At 36.4% G+C, this 22,476-nt stretch overlaps 2 protein-coding genes across 3 annotated transcripts; one reads left to right on the forward strand and one right to left on the reverse strand.

Annotated features, from left to right (window-relative positions):
- Positions 1–2,417: 2,417 nt before the first annotated feature.
- Positions 2,418–4,299, forward strand: LOC120009478 (ethylene-responsive transcription factor RAP2-4-like). The gene has a single exon (XM_038860091.1). The coding sequence runs from the start codon at positions 2,973–2,975 to the stop codon at positions 4,044–4,046; it is 1,074 nt and encodes a 357-aa protein (XP_038716019.1). The 5' UTR covers positions 2,418–2,972; the 3' UTR covers positions 4,047–4,299.
- Positions 4,300–5,943: 1,644 nt separating this feature from the next.
- Positions 5,944–14,240, reverse strand: LOC120009956 (endoplasmic reticulum-Golgi intermediate compartment protein 3-like). 2 transcript variants are annotated; one of them, XM_038860693.1, is made up of 14 exons: positions 14,068–14,240; positions 13,804–13,953; positions 12,214–12,287; positions 11,769–11,852; positions 11,497–11,577; positions 10,321–10,401; positions 9,734–9,826; positions 8,216–8,395; positions 8,011–8,078; positions 7,657–7,708; positions 7,403–7,456; positions 7,231–7,323; positions 6,997–7,063; positions 5,944–6,435 (listed from the first exon to the last, which is right to left on the reverse strand). In XM_038860693.1, the coding sequence occupies exons 2-14, from the start codon at positions 13,943–13,945 to the stop codon at positions 6,344–6,346; spliced, it is 1,161 nt and encodes a 386-aa protein (XP_038716621.1). In that variant the 5' UTR covers positions 13,946–13,953; positions 14,068–14,240; the 3' UTR covers positions 5,944–6,343. The 2 variants fall into 2 exon arrangements, with proteins under 2 accessions (XP_038716621.1, XP_038716622.1); XM_038860694.1 differs by having other exon boundaries at positions 13,804–13,976.
- Between the last annotated feature and the right edge of the window lie 8,236 nt (positions 14,241–22,476).

Raw genomic sequence — 22,476 nt, forward strand, 5'->3', positions numbered from 1 at the left:
CATCGGGTCTATAACATTATATTATACACAAAGAAAACAACTTTCAGTAAATATTCTGAAAAATTATATTCCAATAACATGTCACGATGAGATTCTTAGTTATATCTATATATCTTATTTATACAATAAGGTATCGATTATGCATGTTGAAATGATATTAGCGCATGTAGCCTCAGGCCCTCAAATTAATAATTAATAATCAATAATCAGTAGGAGCATGGTTTTGTATATTATTAAAGCAGTTGCGCTCGGATGCGGGTTCCTTCGGACAGGGCCCCTGATTCTCCTCGTGACTGAACTCCTTCTGGTCAACTAACTTAACGAACGGTTCATTGACTCCAATTTTCCATGTAAAGATACTCTGGCTCTGACGCGCAACAATGGAGCGTTCTTGATACATGCGCCCACCACGTGCCACGATTGAGAACTGTTGGTGGGATTACACAGAGTCGTCAGGTGAGCGTGGGTCAATAGTACCATCTCCGTAAAAACCAAGAGCTCTCTCTGCACTCTGCAGCTGCTGGCGCCGCAATTGAAGGTCGTTTACCACTTGCACTTGACAACCAACTCCTCACATGTTTCCCACGCTTTTCGCGCATCTTCTACGCCGAATTCTGAGTCTTAAGTTGACCACGGTCAATTTAACCCAACCACGGTTCAGTTAAGTTTTATAATATACCATTCTCCTTCACGTTATCCTTGTGCCACGTCCCTAATTCTCTATTCCGGCCTTCTACTGACATCACTGCTTTGAGATGTGGCAACCACAGCCGATGGATAATATATTAATGACGTCACAAATTCTTCCCTTTCACTTCTTCCAAATTCACTCGCAACAGCCGCACAAGTGTACTATATATATTGCAATGGAGGCTCTATTATTATACTAGAATTTTAGATGTCAACTGATTACAAATTTAAGGATAACCATGTTATCAAAGAGCAGTGTTTTATATACAGTATTATTACAACTTTAAACAAACATCGAAATTCTAAATTAAGAACCACGAATAGTTCAAATGATAATCATATATGTGGTATCTCATAGAGGTATCGAGTTCGAGTTTCGTCATCTCCTTCCCTTATAATCGCAAAAAAAAAACTGAAATTTAACTCCACTTGAACGCATTAGTTGGCTTTTAACGTGGTTTCTGTTTGAATTATTGACTTTAAAATGTGTGTGTATATATATATAAGCGTTTTGACCGATCGAAACTGAAAAAATTCTACCGGAATTATTAAAATTGAACAAATTTCAATTTTAAAATTATTGATTTGAACTGATGAAATTGAAACACGACATATTTTTTTGGTGACAACAAGTAATATTAACCCTACATTTGGGTAAAACATGACTAACGATACCTTTAGTGGCCATCAAAGTCAATCCATAACCAAACCATAAATCACAATAATTAGTGTAATCTAATAACGTGATATCTCCGTAATCACCACGCTATCCATCCTTTTTTGAATTTAAATATAATTTTCATGTAGTCAAACAATCAAAGCACAAGTTGGGTGACCCATTTAATACATCACAACTGTTATCAACTTCTCTCACAAACCTTATCACTCTCTCTTGTGAAATGTAATAATCTAATAATAATAATTTAGAATTATTTTGATGGGAGCGTGCCGTGCATTTGTCAAAAAAGAAAAGCAAAAGGCAGGCCAGTTGGCCAAAAGCGATATCATCACAATTAACTTCCAGAAAATATTAAAAAAAAGAAAAAGAAAAAGAAAAATGTGAACGCGTTAATATAAAGTCAACAAAGAACAAGCTGGGTTTCTCTACAATGACGTTCTGGTCAAACGTCACAGAACGTCCAATAATATATGAACTTTTATTTTTTACCTTTTCTCTTTTTAAATTCTTTTTGTAAATTACTTGAAATATCGAGATAACAACCTATGAAATTATAAATCGAAACCAAGTAAAATAGACATCCCAACTCAAAAACAAGAAAAAACAAACAAAGTGTTCGAATATTCTTGAAAAGAGTGATATACCTATGCCTCATTTCAATACGGTCGAATTTAATTTTGTATTTTTCCATTATTTTTCGTATTTAACTAAAGTATTTAAAAAATTATTAAAAAATCTGTAAATTTTAGTAGAAAACCAGTAATTTTAATTAAAAGTCATCAAATGATTTTGACTTCAACGTCAAAACCACAGGCGCACTGGACACGTGACGGTATTTAAATGGACAGATGTCGGTAAGCCAATAGAGTGGGATGCACTTGTCGTGGCATTATTGGGTGAGTACTTACGTCATCACTGTAGGTGGCTTGTTGATGTTTAGTGGGGCCCAAAGAGTAAAAATGGGGAATTCAAAGCATGGTTAAGAGTTTGATAATGATGATTAAAAAGTTATTAGGAGAGATAATGAGGGGAGCTTGGGGATTATATAATGGCAAGGAACACAAGGAGCTAAATCAGAGAGTGTGAGTGAGTCTGTTAGTGGCTGAGAGACAAATTCACTGAAAATTGAGAGAAAAAAAGTCAAGTTTCCTGTGTGAGAGCTTTGCGTTGCTGTTGATTCTCTTCTTCGTCTCAATTTTCTACTTCCCCCCTCTGAAACATCCCGCTTCTCTGAATCCCTTTCTGTTAATCATCTGTCTTTCAAGCAACAATTTTTTGGGTTTGTTTTGAAAACAAGAAAATTGAATCAAAACCAAACTTAGGAAGCTATTTTTTGAAAGCCGGGTGTTTTCAGAATCGAGATCCAGGAATTTATTTTTCTTTTCTTTCTGTTTCTCTTCAATTTTCTTGCAGCTTGGAGGGTGATTTTTAGTCCCTCAAAGTTGGGTTTCTAAGTAGAAGGGGTTGGCTATTTTAAAACCTCTTTTGCATTAATTTTCTTTGAAACTGAGACCTGTTCTTTACTTTTGAATAGAAACAGGTTAATTTTTCTTTATTTTGATTTTCTTGCTGTGAAATATTTTGTGTTTATAGTGTTTGAGGCATGGCATGTGCAATGGATTTTTACAGTAGCAGACCTCCTCTTCAAGCAGATCCATTTGGGGGTGAGTTAATGGAAGCACTTGAACCTTTTATGCATAAAACTGCTTCTTCAACAACCGACTCAACCACCCAATATCTTTCTCCTTCTGTTCCTTCTTCTTCTTCTTCCTTCAATTATCTTTCTTCATCTCCTTCGCCTTCTTCACAATCATCTTCTTTGTATCCTGATGGTTGCTCAACTTCGATGACCCACCAGTTTTCAAATGGGTTCTCGATCTTTGACCAATCCGGTCTGGAGCAACCCGTCTCTATTGGTCTGAACCACCTAACTCCCTCCCAGATCCACCAGATCCAGACACAAATCGACCTCCAGAACCAGCCCTTGACTTTCCAGAACCACCAGACTGGTCATAGCAGTCTCAATTTTCTCCATCCGAAACCGATCCCCATGAAGCAAGTGGGTACACCACCGAAACCCACCAAGCTCTACCGAGGAGTCAGGCAGCGGCATTGGGGCAAATGGGTGGCCGAGATCCGGCTACCCAAGAACCGAACCCGGCTCTGGCTCGGCACCTTTGACACCGCTGAGGAGGCAGCTTTAGCGTACGACAAGGCAGCCTACATGCTCCGCGGCGACTTTGCCAGACTCAACTTCCCCAATCTCCGCCACAACGGATCCCACATAGGCGGCGAGTTCGGCGAGTACAAGCCTCTCCATTCCTCAGTTGATGCGAAACTACAAGCCATTTGTGAATCTCTGGCTGAGACGCAAAAACAGGGGAAGGGAGAAAAGCAAGGTACTTCCGCCAGGAAACGAGGCCAGGTGGGCCCCAAAGTGGCGCGGCAGGAGGCTGAGTTGCAGGCTGCGGTTGTTCCAGACGCGGCGGTCTTGAACAAGGTTGAAAGCACCGGGTCTCTGGTGGTTACAGAAAGTGATGGTTCAGGAGGATCGTCTCCTCTGTCGGATCTGACCTTTCCAGAGGTGGACGAGGCTCCTTGGGGCATTGCTCCGGAGAATTTCAATCTGGAGAAGTACCCTTCATATGAGATCGATTGGTCCTCTATTTTGAATTGAATTTGTTGTAATCATCCACTTTGTTAGTGTCGATTATGCATGGTAGGGATTTTAGGGGTTACTGTAACAGAGTTTTTGGCAGTTGCAGGGCTCGAATTTTGGTCAGCTAAGGCCTTTTTCTCTTGCTGGCCATGAAGAGATGGTTTATGTTCATTATCCTTCATATTAATGTAATCATTTAGTATTCCATCATGTAATCATCTATTAAGCATATTGTTTATAAATCAAATCTAGTTTCCAATATTTATGTAGAGATTAGTTGTGTGGCTGAAATTTGTTTGTTTTTTTTTTGTTGAAAAGTAAAAAAAAAAAAAAAACCTGATTGTATTAGTTAAAATTCAATATAGTCCCACATCATCATATGCTAATTTTCTCGATTCAATGGCTAGGTGTGATAATTTTCTCCGCTCATTAGGTAGATGAAGACGAAACTCATCAAAGATAAACCACAAAAAAAAACTACTCTTATTGATACGGTATCAAACATAAACAAAGAACTCGTCTCCACATTGAGGTATGATTGAACAATAAACTTGGATCTATCAATTTAAATTACATCCAAGATAAATCTAACAATTTCATGCAACATCAAAGCATATACGAAAATGGAAACAGATTCGAGTGTGAATCGAAAGAGATCGATCATTATCATCATTTTCTTCACTATCGCAAAGAATATTATCAATCGATATCAATTTAAATTACATCCAAGATAAATCTAACAATTTCATGCAACATCAAAGCATATACGAAAATGGAAACAGATTCGAGTGTGAATCGAAAGAGATCGATCATTATCATCATTTTCTTCACTATCACAAAGAATATTATCAATCGATAAATCCATAAGGTAGAATACTCAGAGAAATCAAATTATTCGAGAAACATACACGAAAGACAACATAGGGGAGACGTTGAAAAGTTGATTTTGTTTGTTCTTTGAGATATGGAATTGAGTGAATTTGTTTCTTTGTGGTATTGATTAGATTTTCACTGCTAAAGTCGAGTTCTTTTTGTTGTTTTGGCTAGTTCTTCGTAATCTATAAAAAGAGGGGAGACTAGAGATGGACAATTGGGTAAAGTAATCATTAGACGGATCTCCCACAAAGCTTTTGGTTCAATGAATATTGTCCAACTTGTTTGACAATTTGTATTGTTCACCACATCGCTTTCTCGAAAAATTTCATATTCAACCATATATATGACTAACCTTCATTAATAAGCTACTACTGTAGGCACGCGGAATCCGGTTCAGATCTCTAAAGCGACAAACTTTTCAGATTTCTTTCACACCTATCGGCTTTTTTTTTAACTATTTGTAAACACAGAGAAAGTGGGATAGGAGGCTGCAATTCCTAAAGCTCGAATTCAATATAATTATTACCCAAAATTATATTAAATTATTATTAAAAACATGTTATTGAGTATTTTGAGTGTTCATAATATTATAATATAATATTCATCCATAGAATAGTCTGCACTACGCTGTCAACAAATAAAACTGAACCAAAGCTCATACGGGAGAAATGAAGCTCCTAACCCCTCCCCGAAAGTGTACAGGCCCATGAAACTAGAAAAACCTCATGAAAATACCCCAATTGATTCAAACTCCCGACATTAACGCCATTTGCCTGAACTCCAGATATATAACCAACTCCACTACTGGTCCAGATATACAACCAACTCCGCTACCGCTCATGTGGTTTTCATTATATTTGATGCAAACACATTATTTGTCTTTCATACAATACCACTTCCTATGAAGGTGATTTCTGAATCAATGAACACAAAATCTGAAGACTACTTATTTCACCAGACATTGAGAGTTGCAACATGGTTATTTACTCACCGTTACACTTCAAACCACGCTTCTGCGCTTCTTCCAGATGAAACTCACATTCATCCTAAAATATTCCACAACAATATATGAACATTATTTCATTGTGTCAACAAATAAATTATCAATTCTTACGAGTTGGCAGTATTTTTAGTCTTAAACTGTCCCCGAAGTCCCGATGTAGAAATCAGTCTTTCAGATTGGCATTGGTGTAACCTCATTAACATAAACCTCACTGAGAACAGCCAAAAAGGGTTGTCATTGAATACAATAGAACGTGAACAGATAAATTCAATGATCCAGGCAAAACTTTGGCTTTTGACCACCAGAGAAACTAACCCTCCTAAATCCTAATTGGACGCGCCCATCTGATGATTCCCTTCCCGATAGTCTCTTCCGGAAGCCATAAACTGGCAACAACCCGAAAAGCAAGTTCGACCAAGCCAACTGAACAGAAAGATCAACTGAATTTACCGAGTTCCATCTTCTTCTTGATTGCCCTTTGACCATGATATATGAAAGAATCTAGTATCCCCGAAACAGTGAAAACACCTGAACACAAAAACCATACAGAGGTCATTAGGGAAACCAATCAAAACATCTAAGAAGAAAATCATGGAGCAAGACAATGACGCAAGGAACAGTTTCTTTTTACATGCTTGTACAGCACAGGGGCATACACATTTCATACTAGCCTACAATATGCAATATAAGATGATCCTAAATGAAAGTTTTAAATCACTGAAAACAACAAAGAAGAGATTAATTAAGGAGAAAATTATGATAACAATTGATGAAAAGAGCGCCAATCATTAATCATCTACCAACAACGAGAAATGACCGAATTGCGGTAAGTCGGTAACTAAAGTAGTTCTAAAGGATATAAAAGAAACAGAAAATAGAAGAATTAATGTGGCCGTCACTAATATATCAAAGTAACTAATATGAGAAGAAAGGGAGGTAACATAATCCAGTTTTTTTTTCAGGGATTTGAACCCTTGACGTTATGCTATGGCCTATGGGTTTGGTGGCTACCACTCAACTAGGGTGCCAACCCCCAAATGATCCGTAGTTTAGTTATGAGTTATGATGGCTAAAATGTTAGTGGTTTACCTCCAACAATAGCACACACACTAGTCAGGAAGTGCAGGAATGACACATGCTCCTCTGCGAAAGTCACCTGCAACACGTAAATGAGATGCAATAAAATCAGCCAAATAAAGGAAAACGACGCCTTATATTTTAGGTTACAAAATTTAAACTACCACTAAACGTAACAATCACTCTTTTTCTGAGGGGAAAACAATTACTCAAAATTGAAACCACATTGTCTAGCGGATAACTCACCTTGATTGGAGAAAGGTCATAAAAGAAGAAAACACCTGGTAGGGACTGAAGGCGACCCAATTCTGCGCTCCTAAAATGTTCAGTCACTGATAACTGCAATAATAAAACACCAATATAATTTCTCTCGTCTAGACAAATAAGTAGACCTGAAACTTTTTGAATTTATTTCCACCTGATTTGACTGGATGGTGTGGCCACTGACGTCAGTGTATACAGTAGGTACGACCTGCAAAGTAAGAAGAAACTTTTTGAGTAAAAGGATCATGACTGACTTGACAGTTCTATCCGTTGGTTATCAAGATCCTTTAAGAGATCAAACCAACATAAATTTATAAAAGCAAATCTAAGGATATTATAATGCCATTGATAATTGTTAATTAAAAACACAGCGAGAGAAGCTTAAATGAGGAATCAAGACATATGAACCTTGATAAAATATTGATACATCCCGTTTGGTGTTTCATGTGTCCAGTGCACCCTGACATTTCAAGGAAAAATGAGATATATATATATATATATATAGCCAATAAAAAGACATTTAAATAATGACTCAACTTTTCCACTAGGCAAACCTGTGGCCTAGTGGTAATGTTGTTTCGCCCCAAATTGGGGTCATGAGTTCAAATAATAGAAACAGCCCCTTTGCAATGCTGGGATAAGGCTGCATACATCTTGTCCTTTCCCAACTGGCCCCCGTTGTGGGAGCCTTTTGCAACATGTCGTTTAATGTTTTTAAATTTTTTGCAAAATCAAGCAGGGCAAGAAAGACAAAGAAGTTACCCATCAAGAGGATTCACAACACCAGGGAAATATTCTCCAAAAGCTAATCTATTGATCTTGTGACTTATCTGCATCATACATTTGTAATTATTCAGGATATTAGTTTGATAAATCATAACAAATAAATGATTAGAAATAGTAAGTTAATTTAAAATAACAATATTCTATGGACTTAATGATAATAAACAGTAGATTCATGCCTTACATTAAAACTATCCTTCTGAAATGCCAGCAGATCATGCACATGAACACCTGCTTGATGGAAACTTTTCCCAGGTGCAAAATGGAAATTTCCAGCCACCTTATTAACTTCCAGGAATCCGTAAATGTTACATCCCTCTCCTTCTTCATCCTTGATGCTCTGTAGAAAACCTTCTCTTTTGCACTGAATGCCAAAAACAAGACAACATAAAAAACGAGGTTTGAAGGATGAAAAAATTGGAAGTTGCACTTGTGTTTAAATTAGACCATAAACCCAAAAGAAAAAGTAATGTTGAATCCTTTTACACCCATAAGGAGAAAAAGTCCGTCTGTACATGTGTAACACAAATTCTCCAAGAACAAAAAATAACAAGGTATCAAATTTGAAGCACAGCTGGATCAAGATCGGTCCTGATTTCCAAGTTGAAATCTATAACCACCCACAGGAAAAGTGACAAAAAAGCAGTTGTCAATGTACGTAGATTTTTTTATAGTAGTATGCCACATTGATAGTTTGATACCATGAGCACTTTAGAACGCCCACAACATATGTTTTCAGATACTGCCATCACAACAAACACAAAGTGATTGAGAAGTGCATCCTTTTTCTCACTTGCACTATTTCTCAGCCCATTGAGTGTCCAAACCAGGCCCCTCTAACTTACACACGCATCGAACACGTCTGCCACAAAAAGGAATGTGCAAATGGACAAGCAACCTCAAAGCTGTGAGTGTGCAGCTTGCAGCTAATTCTCCAACAAAATAGAAGTTCCAACTCATAGCGAACTTTATTCTATAAGCCGTCTGAAAGACATACTAAAAGAATTTTCCATTCTAACATATGTAGAAGGAGAAACAACAAACCAATAATAATAATAATAGTTTCTCAAAAAGAAAACAATAATAATAAATGCCCTGTAGGCAATAAGCCAGTAGGTCAGTGCAAGACTAATATAAGCAACTAAATTTCACCCACTTGTCATCATTCTTTGATGGAAACAAGAATTTTTAAACGATTATTGGCCACACTTGAATTGTATGTTTTCATCCCTTTAATTTCCAGAATAGTAGTAAAGGAAAATGTACCAACTCTCACCTTTTTCAGAATAAAGAGAAAGGCGGTCAAGATTACTATTCTTAAATGCAAATTACATGTGACTTTGATATCTAGTGGAAAATTAGGAAAGAGCAATAGAAATTTATCCATGTCAGACTTACAATGGTGAACTTGCCATTCTGAACATACCCATCTGTTAGACATCTAAACCAATTAATCTATTAGTTATATATATGCTTTTCTAACACTCAGCACAAAAAGAAAAACAAATGTACGAGTGTTTATGATGGATTCAACACTAAAGATATAGGACAAAAGAAATTCGCACCCAACATAATGACCATCCAAATTAACAAAAAATGATGATATAAGAAAAACAGAAGTTCTGAATATTCATCTTCAAATCTTCTTCACAAAATTAAAATCCAATGATGCAGCTCAAAGAAAGCTCTTGTGCATACATACCTGATCAATCAAATCTGGATTTGACATTGCCCAACCTTTTTTCCTATATGCTTCACGAACGTCTTCACAGGAATTACAACAATCATCATCTGCCTGCCAGTAAAAATGAATAAAAATAAAAAGAGTAAGAAGGTAGCTCAAATGAGAAATCATCTTTGCTGTATAAATATTACCAATTTACCATTTATGAATAAAAAAATTCAGGGCTATTGTAAACTAGTCTAATAACATAAAGAAACATCAATTCAATTTGGTGGAAAGTTCATACACAAGTAGGACAAGTAGTTTACTCATAATAAAAAAAGAAATGCACTCATCCCTAAATATTGACCACATATTCGATATACCGTTACAAATCTGCCGTTCTGAAGCAGTATTGATAATAAAAGTAAAGAAGTCTTCTCCCTAACAAAAAAGGACGAACACACTAAAACCATGAATGAATTTGCAGACATATCTTGTGCAATACTTGACATGGTTTGAAACCTTATACACATTCCTTTTCTCCTGTTCTTTTCCTTAATATTTTACAGTTGAGCATGCAATAGGTCTTCAGTGTGGTGAGGATACCAGAGCTACAAGCTTACCGATTCTGCGCCATAGCAAGAACCACAGTATGTTTCATTGTGCTCAAGCCGGCCGCCATGTCTCTGTAAAGGCTTTTCAATCTGTATCACAAGAGTAATGCAGATGAGTGGAAAAAAATATTGTAAGGTAAAGGCAATTAAAGAATACAAGTTTACTTGAATGCAAGTTTAAACAAAACATCAACATTTGACCAAGAGCAGAAAAAAAGAAGGCAAAGAGATGTCCAAGCACATGAGCATGTAAAGGTAAACAACACCCATGCACAACGTTCTCGCAGTTGGAGGGAATGGAGACATGCAAGATGTACGTAGACCTAACCCCCACATAATATTTAGAGAGGCTGTTTCCAGGTTTCTCTAGGTTGCTTTCCAGGTTTCTCTAGGTTGCATCCTTGCAACTCTATCATACGGTCACATGTTTGCTTATAAGCAAATTAGTATGATAAGGAAGGCATAATGTATGCAATGAAAGCACACAAATCAACTCTCAATGAAAGCACCAAATTGTTGAGGATGTGGTTAAGAATCCTACAACAAACAAATTCAATTGAAAGCACCTATGAACAAAATAAAAGATAGATTTGATCGATATAGAATTCACATAATTGAACTCTAATACGGTCTCTAGTGTAGAAAATACATAATGAATTTACACTAGCTGAAGCCAATTGGAGCAATAATACCCTAAAGAGCCGAATAAATATAGTATAGAACACACATAATAGTTCTATCCTAACCCGAGGAAGTCAAAGCAAAGCGTGTCTTAGAACAACAACAAGAAGAAGTTAGGCAAACCCTCCAAATATTCTTCAATTCTCCAATGCTTAATCAATCAGCTATATAAACTTAGTATTTAAAGACATCAACCCTAAATTAAATTAGGAAACAAACTCTAATTAGTTGAATTAAATAAGGATTCTAAACTAACCTAAACTTCTCTTAACTTTCTAGGATTCCTATGATTCTCATCAAAATGCCAAGATCCTAGCTTCAAGAAATATTAGCTTACTATGATAAAAGGTAAAACTTCAAGAGAAAGTAGAGCTTGCTAATACAGCGTCAGTGTTTAAAAACCTTCGATGTAAGATGGAAGAAAGAACACGATTAAATACACAAGTATTCAAAACAATGTTCATAATCATCTCGAGAAGCTTCAATCAACATAATGTTCCTAACCTTGGGAGCGCCAATTCCATCTTGCCTTGATTCTATTACGTTGCCATGAACATCTAACCTTTTCTTAATTATGTCATGTTTCTGCATGTGATAAAAGAGCAATAATGTAGATGTTAAACCAATGATTTGATAGTTGACGAGCATATAAAATTGTTTATACACTTAAATGCAGCGTCACTGCAGATAAAAACCTGAAGTAGTAAAAGCTAAAGAATACCGAAGTACATAGTTTACAATTTAAGGTGAAACTTGTAAGTACTTTTGCTACATACCACATCAAGATGTTGCTCTCCACTTACATCCATGGCGTCAAGACTAAGGATAGAACATGCAAGGGCTGGAAAAGTGACATCAAACTGCATTTTCAAACATCTTAAATGGTCAATTGAAGTTCATGACGCAGTTGTTGAGGCTTCATGAAAACAAAGCTATGCTTAACAGCAGATATATCATATAAAAAGAGGCTTCTAAATGATGCATGCTCAATAATTATTTTTTGAAAAGAGACAGAAGTCAATATATATATAAGAAAATCAGGCACTTCAAAGGAAAATCGTAAGTCCGTATCATTTTCAGGACAGCTATAGTAGATTATTCACAATTTTAAAAACAACAACTAAGGTTCCAGACTCCAGGGAGAAAAGGGAATCATGAAACAGTGAAGCAATGTCCAACAATTGAGAAACTATATCGATTCTTTCTCAATAAAGACAATACATTGATGTGTAGAGTTTCCCCTCTTGAAGTATCAACCACAAGCTTCGTTTCAGTAACAGCATGAAGATATAATCCTGAGATAAGTGTTAAAAGGAAAAAAGTTAATAAAATCAAAAAGAGAGAGAATGAAAATCATTTAACATGCAAAATCACTAAATAACATAAGTTATTAACAATGTCCCGAATCACAATCACTAAATATATTACATCAATATGCACATGAGACTGGGCTTGTAAAAGTTAGTTGACTTTTCAAACAACAGAAAGAATCCAATCAATATAGTAATAGAAATGGGCCAAAAGGTGTCATTTCACATATATGCACAAATCTATTCCAGCTATTTTGACAAATCTGTTCATATGTGTTAAAGCCTTGCTTTAGTTGCTTATGACCTTATGTAAATCCTATAGTAACAAATATCAAAATTCAAAACCTTCATCAACTTACTAACTATAGAAAACAGTATACCTACAACCTACCTACAAAGTATACAAATGCGACGAAAGCAAATATATCTCTGCCCATAAATATATCAAAAATTCCTACCCCAATCAAACATCCACAACCTAAAGTGGATTTAAAAACCCTAGTTTCAAACTCTACCACGAATTATTAAACTTTCATTTTCTGAGTGGTGTTAAACAACTTATAATCATACAACACAAGCAACGTTAAATAGATATAGGAGTGGGCACACTAATCATCCAAAGGCTTTATCCTAAATAAAGGATGCTTGCTAAGGCAGAAAATTATGAATTTTGATTAGAAACTTGACAGCATATTTGCCAATCCAGCAAATAAAACAACTATGTCTGCCATAAATTCTAACTGTCTTACTAAACCATTTACAAGCCAGCAAACTCATATATACCCCACAGAATTCCAATCCACAAATTGTGATTTACAAGGCCTTTACAAAACCAAAAAAACCACTCCCTCGTTCTCAGCTGGATGCCTCCTAACCAGAAAATCTGTGAAACAATATGCATTACCGTATGGGGACTTTTTTTTAATGTCACAGTTATTTTTTTCCTTGAGGGAAGGGGGATTTGAACCAGGATTGGAGTAAAAAAAAAATCAACCCAACATAGGATTATAAGTCTAAACATGGCCCAGACTAGAACAGGGTACCAACCGCATTTGCCAACCATCCCTCAAACATTCATTCTTGAACTTGTCGTGCTCATTCTCATCAGAATCATCTCCAGTACATTAATCATACAATTGTTTTGGGCATAATATTAAGAAGATTTCAAGGCATGTCAATTCCCTCATTCAATATGACAAACACAGTCATGATAACAATTAAACCCCTAATACCCTAATTCTAACTCAATTTTCAACAGAAAATAACACAGGAATTTAAATCTGTAATGCCATCTCTTCTTTTTTCTTGTTTTGTTCCTTCCTTCTTTTTTTCTTTAAATTCTAGCCGGCCACGTTCACTTTAGCTGCAGATTTTGATAGATTACTCACCAAGACTAGATCAAAGTTACGCGAACACCGAATTTTGAAATTCTAGAAAGATCTCAAACAAAGAAAATAAAAAAAAATAAAAAAAGAAGAGCTAAGGAAAGGCTAACACGTACTTAGCTCGGAGACGAAGAGCAAGAGCATAACAATGGAGGAGGCGAGGGTGATAACGCCACCGGATAGAGTACGGCTGTAGAAATCCTCGTTGATTTTAGGGTAGGCGTCCAAGCTTCGTAGCCTGTTCACAAGTCCTTCCATGGCCGCGTCTGAAAAACGAAAATTCTCGGATCTGACGGATGGATCAACGATTAACGCTTATAAATAATACACACTAATCTAATCAAAATATATCTAATTCTTATTTGATTTGATGAACATACATAACGGGGATTGCTTTAAACACCCCGTCGTGATTCAATCAGGCGTTCAAGTTTGGGATAATTTTTGGTAAAAGCGTAAAAAGGCTTTTGTTTTGTTTTTCTTTTTTCCCCTTTCTGTTTCTGTTTTGTGTTCACTTTGTTTGTGTGGTTTTTTTTTCTTAATTATATTTTCCAAATGAACAATCACGCAATGCTACATACCCAAAAGATTTCAAATCTATGTGACTATTCATTGATTGAAAACATATATATAAGAGTCACCCTACATTAGTTTCTTTTCGAAGTCGAAACACACGTGTCCAAGTTACGAGGGAAATGCCGCCGCACGCAATGCTGCCCCATTTAGAGTTGTCAAACGGATCAAACTCGGTCCATAACCTTTTCGTGGGCTGGGCCAGGGATTCCGGTCCGCTTAACAGTGTAAAAAACATTAACGTTTTTAAAAAAATTAAAGAGGGGAATATAAGTCATAAATATTGTAATGGTTTGCACTTTGATTTTCCATACAATACTCCCAAATTTAAAATTCGTCATACGCGTTTCTTCCATTTTTTGTTCAAGGCCAGGTCCGGCCCGCAAAACCTGACCCTAGGGCTCTAAGCGAGTCGGACACCCCATAATTTCTAGTTCACGGGTCGGGCCGGACTGTGATGGGCTGGCTCGGCCCATGAAAGCCTCGAACCACTTGTGGACTGTTCCGGGCTGGTTGGACCAGCCCACTTTACACCGTAGCCCCATTAATGAAAAAAGAGCCTAGTGTAGGCCCAAGACCATTGTAGGTACATGTTCTGAGCTCATTTTGACAATGCCAGCAGTCCAATTTCAGACCTTATATGGACAGCCCATTATAGTCAAAACAACAGGATCAATTGGACTACATGAGCATGGTGTTTTGGTGTAAAGACGTGCAGCAATAATACATGTCTGCACCATTTTTGTTTCTTTTCAAAAATGATGAAGAAAAGAAAAACCGAGTCCCTGGTCATAGTGGAGAGACTACACAAAGTTAAAAGCCAGAAATAATTTTACACACGACTACCACACTTAATCGTCCTCGTCATGTACGATTAAGCATGTGAGAGAATAGATTCTTAATTATCTCCTTCAGTACTGGAAATTAATTATATCGATTTCACATCGATCCCTTTCATGTCATCAACCACATTTTCGGTGCTCATAAATCAAATCAAATAGCAATTTCGCAGTCAAATCGAAATCATTATTGGCTTTTGGTTTTCCTTCCATTAGTTGGAGAGCATGTTGTCACACATCCCTAAGATGTGTGGATGTAGTCCTGTAATTCGCCCTTAACAATTATTAAAGCCTTTTTCTTTGGGCTCAAATACTATTAAGTGAAAAGGTCTCAAGGAGAATTAAAGTCATGTGGGTTCGATGTATTCATGAAAATCGGATAATCCATTGCGGGTCAGATGTATTCACGGGAATTAGATAATCTAAAGCGGACAATATTGTTGATGTGTATGAGGATGCGGATTTATAGCATAGCACTAAAAACAAAAGTGTTCAATTGACAAATGATTGCCCGATTGTCAATTTTGTATCCGATTGCACATTTAATCACTAGATTTGACAATTGTCAATGGACTTCCCAAGCAATTTGCGTGCACGTTTTTGGGCTTTGGATCGATCTTTTGCAAATAAATGTCCCAAAATAATCATTCATGTTCCACGAAATTTAGTGGAGAAAAAACAGAGCCGAAAAGACCAAAACTTTCTTAGTTAAAATCATGATAGTTGTTGGAATTTGGAAATATGTACTACTTGCTTTATTAAAGAATCTTTCCTTCGAGCACTATAGGCTAGAGCAGCATATATTTCTTTTGCAAATGATATTATTATGATGCTATCAACCATGGTTGAATGCATGAATGTGGTCCCAAATCCCAAAATAAAAATGCTTGTGAATCCAAACAAGATATTGCTCTTCTAGGGTTAAGGAATTATTTCCTTCCTATTCCGGCCTTTGTCCTATATAAGAATGTACTTTAATGAATGTTTGATTATTTAGATTAATCCACCAACCTGTTGGAATTCTCAACCAAAACACATAGAAAATATATCCGCTCCGATCTACGGGCCTGCATGAATTTGTCGTCGAAGTTGGTACTTAGGCAAGCACATCTACAATGTGATCAGAAGAGTTTGGGGTTTGCTTATAAAACACTCGGTTGAGTTATAAAAATATACCCTTATTAAGCTTCGAGAATAAATTAAAAGAATTGATAGAGTATAAATTTAGTGATCTCGTGATCTCTCCATGATCTCGTATTCTCCATATACACAAGTCAACTGAATCTCCTTGATTGTATTGTAATCAACGGAGACTGTATCACTATATATTGTAACATATAGCATCAATGTAAGTAACACCCATTTTATACAAATTCTTTAAGAATGACAAATATATCTATGATGACAAGTTGAACACGAATTTCTTACTAGGGAGTAGGGAAACTAGGGTTATCATGGAAGCTCACACGTCCACCATCCAAAACACCATATGCCATATCTTACTTTGCGTCAAATCTTACTCTTTAATTGGTACGATCAAAAGTGGTATATAAATATACTCATTTGTGTGCCCTAATCGTTCTTAGGCTCCTTATCTATGGCTCTCGGAAGTAGATAATTATTAGAGAATATTTGAATTTGGAATCATAAAGATTAATGTGAATCTTCTTCCTTTGTAAACCATGTTCAAACTAATTATACTTCTATTCAATTGAAATGAAGAAAAAGATGAGCAGTAATTGCATCTCACATTTTCCCAAGCACACCCCATTTAGGAGCAAAAACACACACTCTTTTAACACGCCTCTCATCCCTACCCATTCTCGAAACCCTAGCCACCTTACCTCCTCCGTCACCATAGACGCCAGCATGAATAGCATTCTTGCTTAACCCCGTTCGTACAATCCTCTACCATTCCAACCCCCAAAACCCTTCCTATCTCGTCCTCTTCAAGCCATCTCCACAATTGAGCCTCTTCTCTTCATTGTCTAGTTCCATAACCTCTGCTCGGAGCTCTATGATTCATAGTCTCAGTAGGACCTAGCATAACTTGAAACCAAATGTTGGTATGTTCATGGCGAGGTGCATCTCCCCATTGTCTTCGTTGGCAACGAAGCAACAACGACTGAACACGCTGGACCGAGGTGGTGGTGGTGGTGGTGGTGGTTCAGACCCTAATGGTGGAGATGAAGTGGCTAGAAACAATATAATGGTTGGTTTTATCTTTTATCTTCAACCAATTCATTTCTTCTGCCTTTGCTAAAGAAAGAAACAGAGAGAAGGAGATTGATTAAGTGTTGTGTGTGAATGGAAGGGAAGCTTATTTTGCCTGCAAGATCTGGAAGGAAGGCTGGTTTGGGTTTGGAAAAATCGGACTATCCGCGGCAGCGATGGTGGAGGAGGTGGTTGATGTTGTAAATCCACACCCCCATACACACCAACAATATTGTCCGCTTTGGGTTGTCCGGTTCTCGTGGATACATCGGGCCCGCACGGCTTTGTTTCTCCTTAGGCCCAAGCAGGTGGACTAGGCCCAACCCACTCAAGCCTAGGAAAAGGCCTTGATAGTGGTAAGAGGTGGGCTTAGCCTTATAAACAAGGCATGAGTGCCCACATCTTTAGATGTGTGACTTTTACACTCCCCCGCACTTGTGGGTTGGGTTATGCCAGACCCAACAAGTGGAGTGGAGGTCATGTCCAACAGGAACGAATTGCTCCGATACCATGTTGTAAATCCACACCCCCATACACACCAACAATATTGTCCGCTTTGGGTTGTCCGGTTCCCGTGGATACATCGGGTCCGCACGGCTTTGTTTCTCCTTAGGCCCAAGCAGGTGGGCTAGGCCCAACCCACTCAAGCCTAGGAAAAGGCCTTGATAGTGGTAAGAGGTGGGCTTAGCCTTATAAACAAGGCATGAGTGCCCACATCTTTAGATGTGGGACTTTTACAGTTGAGACCCTAGTTGTGGAGCAGAAGTGGTTAGGGTGTACTCGAAAAAAAAAACACAAATTGTGGGTATACTCATAATTGTTATATTTTTGACTGAATTTGTTTAGAATGAGATTTACTTAGTTAAAAATGAGGTGCAAATAATGCTTATGGAAAAATTAGGTGCAAATAGTACTCATGGAAGAAAAAAAAAATCAAGACAAGTTGGTCTCAAATCACCCGAATGTGCCACCTGTGACCTGGCCCCATTGAGTTAATTTAAAGGGTCAATGTACACTAGGCTAGATGCTCCAATAACAATAATTCAAGAAATACCCACTTGAAAGTGAATATTAAATTCCATAAAAATCTTGTAAAAGAAGAAGAAGATATATAGGATATCCAGATTACAAACAAAAATTAAAAATTTTGGCTTGGTGGGTGGGTTTGGCATTAAGTGGGTTCACCACTATGTGGGCATGATTTGTGGACCCATGGTGAATCATTGCCAAGCCAACACTGACTTATCACATCACCCAAAAGAAGACAAAAATTGGGCCCTCTGTTTTGCTGCGTCTGGTTTTCCCTTCCTTTGGTAGGAGGACTAGAATAGGGCCCCATTATTGTGGCAGTTTTTTCAGTTGGGTGTATTTTCACCTGCTCAGTTAGTACTCTATCAATGTTGCACAACTGTCTTTTCCATTTCGGGCCTAATGATCTTCGTAGTTAGTGGAATCTTTTAAAGCCTACACTTCACACGTTGAGACTTTAGAGGCCATAACACCAATATATAGATGTATTGGTCGAGAACGAGACTTGTCCTTTCTATGATTTAACCATAAAGTGGCCGAGTGGAATTAATCCACGTACACCCTGTCTTTAGTGAAATTCAATCATATAATTATATCAGGTGTTCTTTCAGACTTCATTTCATGATCATTTAACTGCCACGTATTGGACGGAAAGCAATTAGAATTTCAAACCCAATACACATCAACAATATTGAGTTGTCCGATTCCCATAGATATATAGAGCAAGCACGACTTTGCCTTCCCAGAAGATTACGCACCCCGATAGTATTGTCACAGAAGTACGCTTAACTGCAGAGTTACTAAGAGATGTTATCTTTAAAAAAAAAGCTTTGTTGACGGCAAAAAACTGAATTTATCTATATATGTTAACAAAAACTATCAACATGAATGACGATTTTGTGATGTAGGACACTTTTCGTATTATTCACTTAATTACTAGGAATTATTATTATTATATTATTAGGAGTTTTACTTTTAGTTGTTAATAGGATTTCTACTCAAATTAGTATTTTTAAATTTTTTTTTGATAAGCAAGATAATATATTAAGAACCAGAAGCAGTATGTTAGTATTAGTAATTTTTGGTAATTTTATGTCTATTAAGGTTTTGGAGTTTTAGTATTTATAGAGTTGTAGCCGTCCCGTCATCGGCAAAAGAAGATGATTGATGAATTAACAATATTTTTGAAGTATCTCTCAAGCTTTCTTGGTGGATTTCAAGCTTCTTTGGTGGATTCTAAATTATGTTGGCTTAGTCATGAACTAATCAATCGATTCACACTTCCGCACTGCGTCATTTTGATTGTCAACCAATGATGGTGTTGGTATGATGGTAAAGAGTATGCTAGTCATGTTCTTTTATTAGGGTTCAATTTTTTTTCGTAGAAGCACGAACTCATATATGAATTTTTATGAATTTAACATACGTTGCTTGTGGGAGACGGGTATATGTCTGATGAGTTTATCATTTGAAACTCTAAGGGCAGTGACTGCAGGTTCCCACCGAAAAAAAAAAGTTACAAGATTTTGGTTCATGGAATTGGTATCTTGTGCATATTGAATTATAAATAATTAATCTATCTACATGGATTATGGGTATCTTGTGCATAAGAATGAAGAATTAATTAGAAAAGGAAAATAAACCTGGATTGTTTTTGTTGTTTTGAGAATATTCCATATATCTCTAAGAAATCGAAAATCTATTTTTTTTCATATATATATAAAGACCAATAGAAACCTAAATATACCTATCAGAAATCACCGGCATTCACCGTCATTGGTTCAATATAATCACCATGAATATTTCCAAATCCAAAAAAGATTTTCTCGATCTCTAATAAGATAAAGTGGATTGATTCCTTAACGAGTTGTGGGTAATTATGATCCAATTTGTATCCCCCGGCCACTTATCATGGCTTTTTTTTAAAGTGGGTTCTGGCATATTGGGATTTCTTTTTTAACGGGATAGGGGACTCGAACTTTGATCATCTCGGTGAGATACGCCATCCTTACTATTTTAGTTAGTGGCTCAAGTGTTATTGGGATTTAATTATACAAAATGCCAATGACATTGTTCCACGAAGTTTTTTTTTTTTTCTATTTATTCTTCATTCTTGTTCTTTTAGGGAGAGGGAAGTAGATTTTGGTTAAGTTGATTCGATTATACATGTCAATCATATGCAATTATTCATATATTTATTCGAAATTAAAGAAGAAGGAAGCTGCCACGCATAAATTAACATGACCTAACAAATATTCTCTATTGACTTTGTCTTTGTACATTGCATTTAGCATCCATATATCCACCATAACATATGAAGATTTGAACGCATTTGTCTCTTTGTTTTATTCTTTACTGTTTTATTTCTCACTTCTTGTTAGAAATCCAAACTCAAACATATCAACAAATATTGTTCGTTATGTACTACGGGCCTGCACGGATTTGTTCTCCTAGACCGTCTTCGTAGTACTTAAGCCCATAAAATGCGTTTGTTGTGTGAGAGGTATTGCTTGAACTTTATTTATACATCTCTTGATTAGATTATGCCAATTCGATATGAGATTATACGTTTAGACACTTCTAAAAATGATGTGCATCGATCTCATAAGATTTGGCTCAAAAACATTTGAAGGTTTTATAATGTTAATGTTGTGTCGCTCAATTTAATTTCTGTCACATGAATATCATCTTATTTCATATATATACATATATACATATATATATATATATATATTATGTGTGTGTGTGTTTGTATTTATGTATGTTCTCTATTATATATGAAATTGAGGATTTACAGGAAGAATTTAATTAAGAAATAAAAAAAGGTAACAAAAGGAGGACTTTTTATCTTTTTAAAGGGCTTGCAAAATCTATTGAAAAAGTCCAAACGATGGAGGAATAGTAAAAGTGTGTGACCAATATTAGAGCATGCACAAGAAAGGAATAGTAATTGAAGGTAGAATCCTCACCAAACGATTTGGAAATTCCTACTACAAAATCAATCGACATCTTGGTGGCGTTGACAGTTCCTTCCATCCAGTCGACGTGGCCATTTCACAACCAAACACAATCAAATTTATTTACTAGACTTGAATCATTGAATTTTCTTGCTTGGATTGTTTCTTGAAAGAATAGGAAACTCTTAATGGTTCTAGAAGTTTAGGCAGACCCAGAAAGAATCAGAGATTTCATATATGAATATATATATATATAAGCTCACTTTATTAGTCTGCCTAACTCTGTCTTTTTAACAAAACTTTGAACCAGTTATAGCTAGTGAGCTGACACATGCCTGCCCGAGCAAGCACGAAGCTTCAAATGAATCAAAGCATCTCACATTTGGCCACCGGTTTTGACTTTTGACCAGAAAAGGAGTGAAGTAGCTAGAATTGTATAGAAGCATGTGACTAATTATTTGAGACGTCATGACAACATTTATATATATACGAATCTCATATAGTCATATATATGCGTAAATGCTTATGCATGCTTTCACTAAAAAAACACTTAAGATCCATTCAAGTCTTTAGTCAAGTCTCATATATGCTTCCTCAATACTATTCTTAATCTAAATGACCACCGAAAGAAAATGTGGGTTAAAGAATTAAATATTTGTTCATTTCTCATCCCAAACACATTGAATATATTATCTACTCAATATCACATGGGATCGACATCGTCATTGGTACTTAGACTCAAAAAACGCGTCTACAAGGGGTCAAAGTGACAGGATGACCGAGTAGGCCCCTAAAAGATATTGTCATCTCTAGGCTCCGCTTCCTTCACTGTATATACATTGATTGTACCCTCAAATTTTGATTTATATGCATTTTCAATAGAAGAGAAACTATACGGTTTAGTTATGTCATACCGATGTTAAATTCAGTCTTGACACATGGAAACATAATTCCATCATCGTTTCTTGTACCGATACCTTAATTTGATCCCGACATAATCATAGCTAGAAAAAAAAAAGGGAAGAAAGTGAACTTGAAAGGTATAATTAGAACCTTTTCATATAAATTCAACAATGTCGACATGGTGGTTTATTGTTTATGCATATGTTCGCAGAAAGTTCTCTCTGTTGTAATGTGAATTCTTAGTTAACAAGTCAAAATCACAGAGTAAACAAAT

This window comes from Tripterygium wilfordii, chromosome 11 (assembly GCF_013401445.1).
Source record: "Tripterygium wilfordii isolate XIE 37 chromosome 11, ASM1340144v1, whole genome shotgun sequence".
NCBI classification, from domain to species: domain Eukaryota; kingdom Viridiplantae; phylum Streptophyta; class Magnoliopsida; order Celastrales; family Celastraceae; genus Tripterygium; species Tripterygium wilfordii.

What these genes read in the sequence shown, in the direction of transcription:
- LOC120009478 (XM_038860091.1), top strand. Translation starts at nt 2,973, where the DNA reads ATGGCATGTGCAATGGATTTTTACAGTAGCAGACCTCCTCTTCAAGCA.
- LOC120009956 (XM_038860693.1), bottom strand. Translation starts at nt 13,945, where the DNA reads ATGGAAGGACTTGTGAACAGGCTACGAAGCTTGGACGCCTACCCTAAA. An exon ending in GCTCTTCGTCTCCGAGCTAA is followed by an intron (nt 12,288 to 13,803) that starts GTACGTGTTAGC and finishes CACTTATCTCAG; the next exon opens with GATTATATCTTCATGCTGTT. An exon ending in GAGAGCAACATCTTGATGTG is followed by an intron (nt 11,578 to 11,768) that starts GTATGTAGCAAA and finishes TATCACATGCAG; the next exon opens with AAACATGACATAATTAAGAA.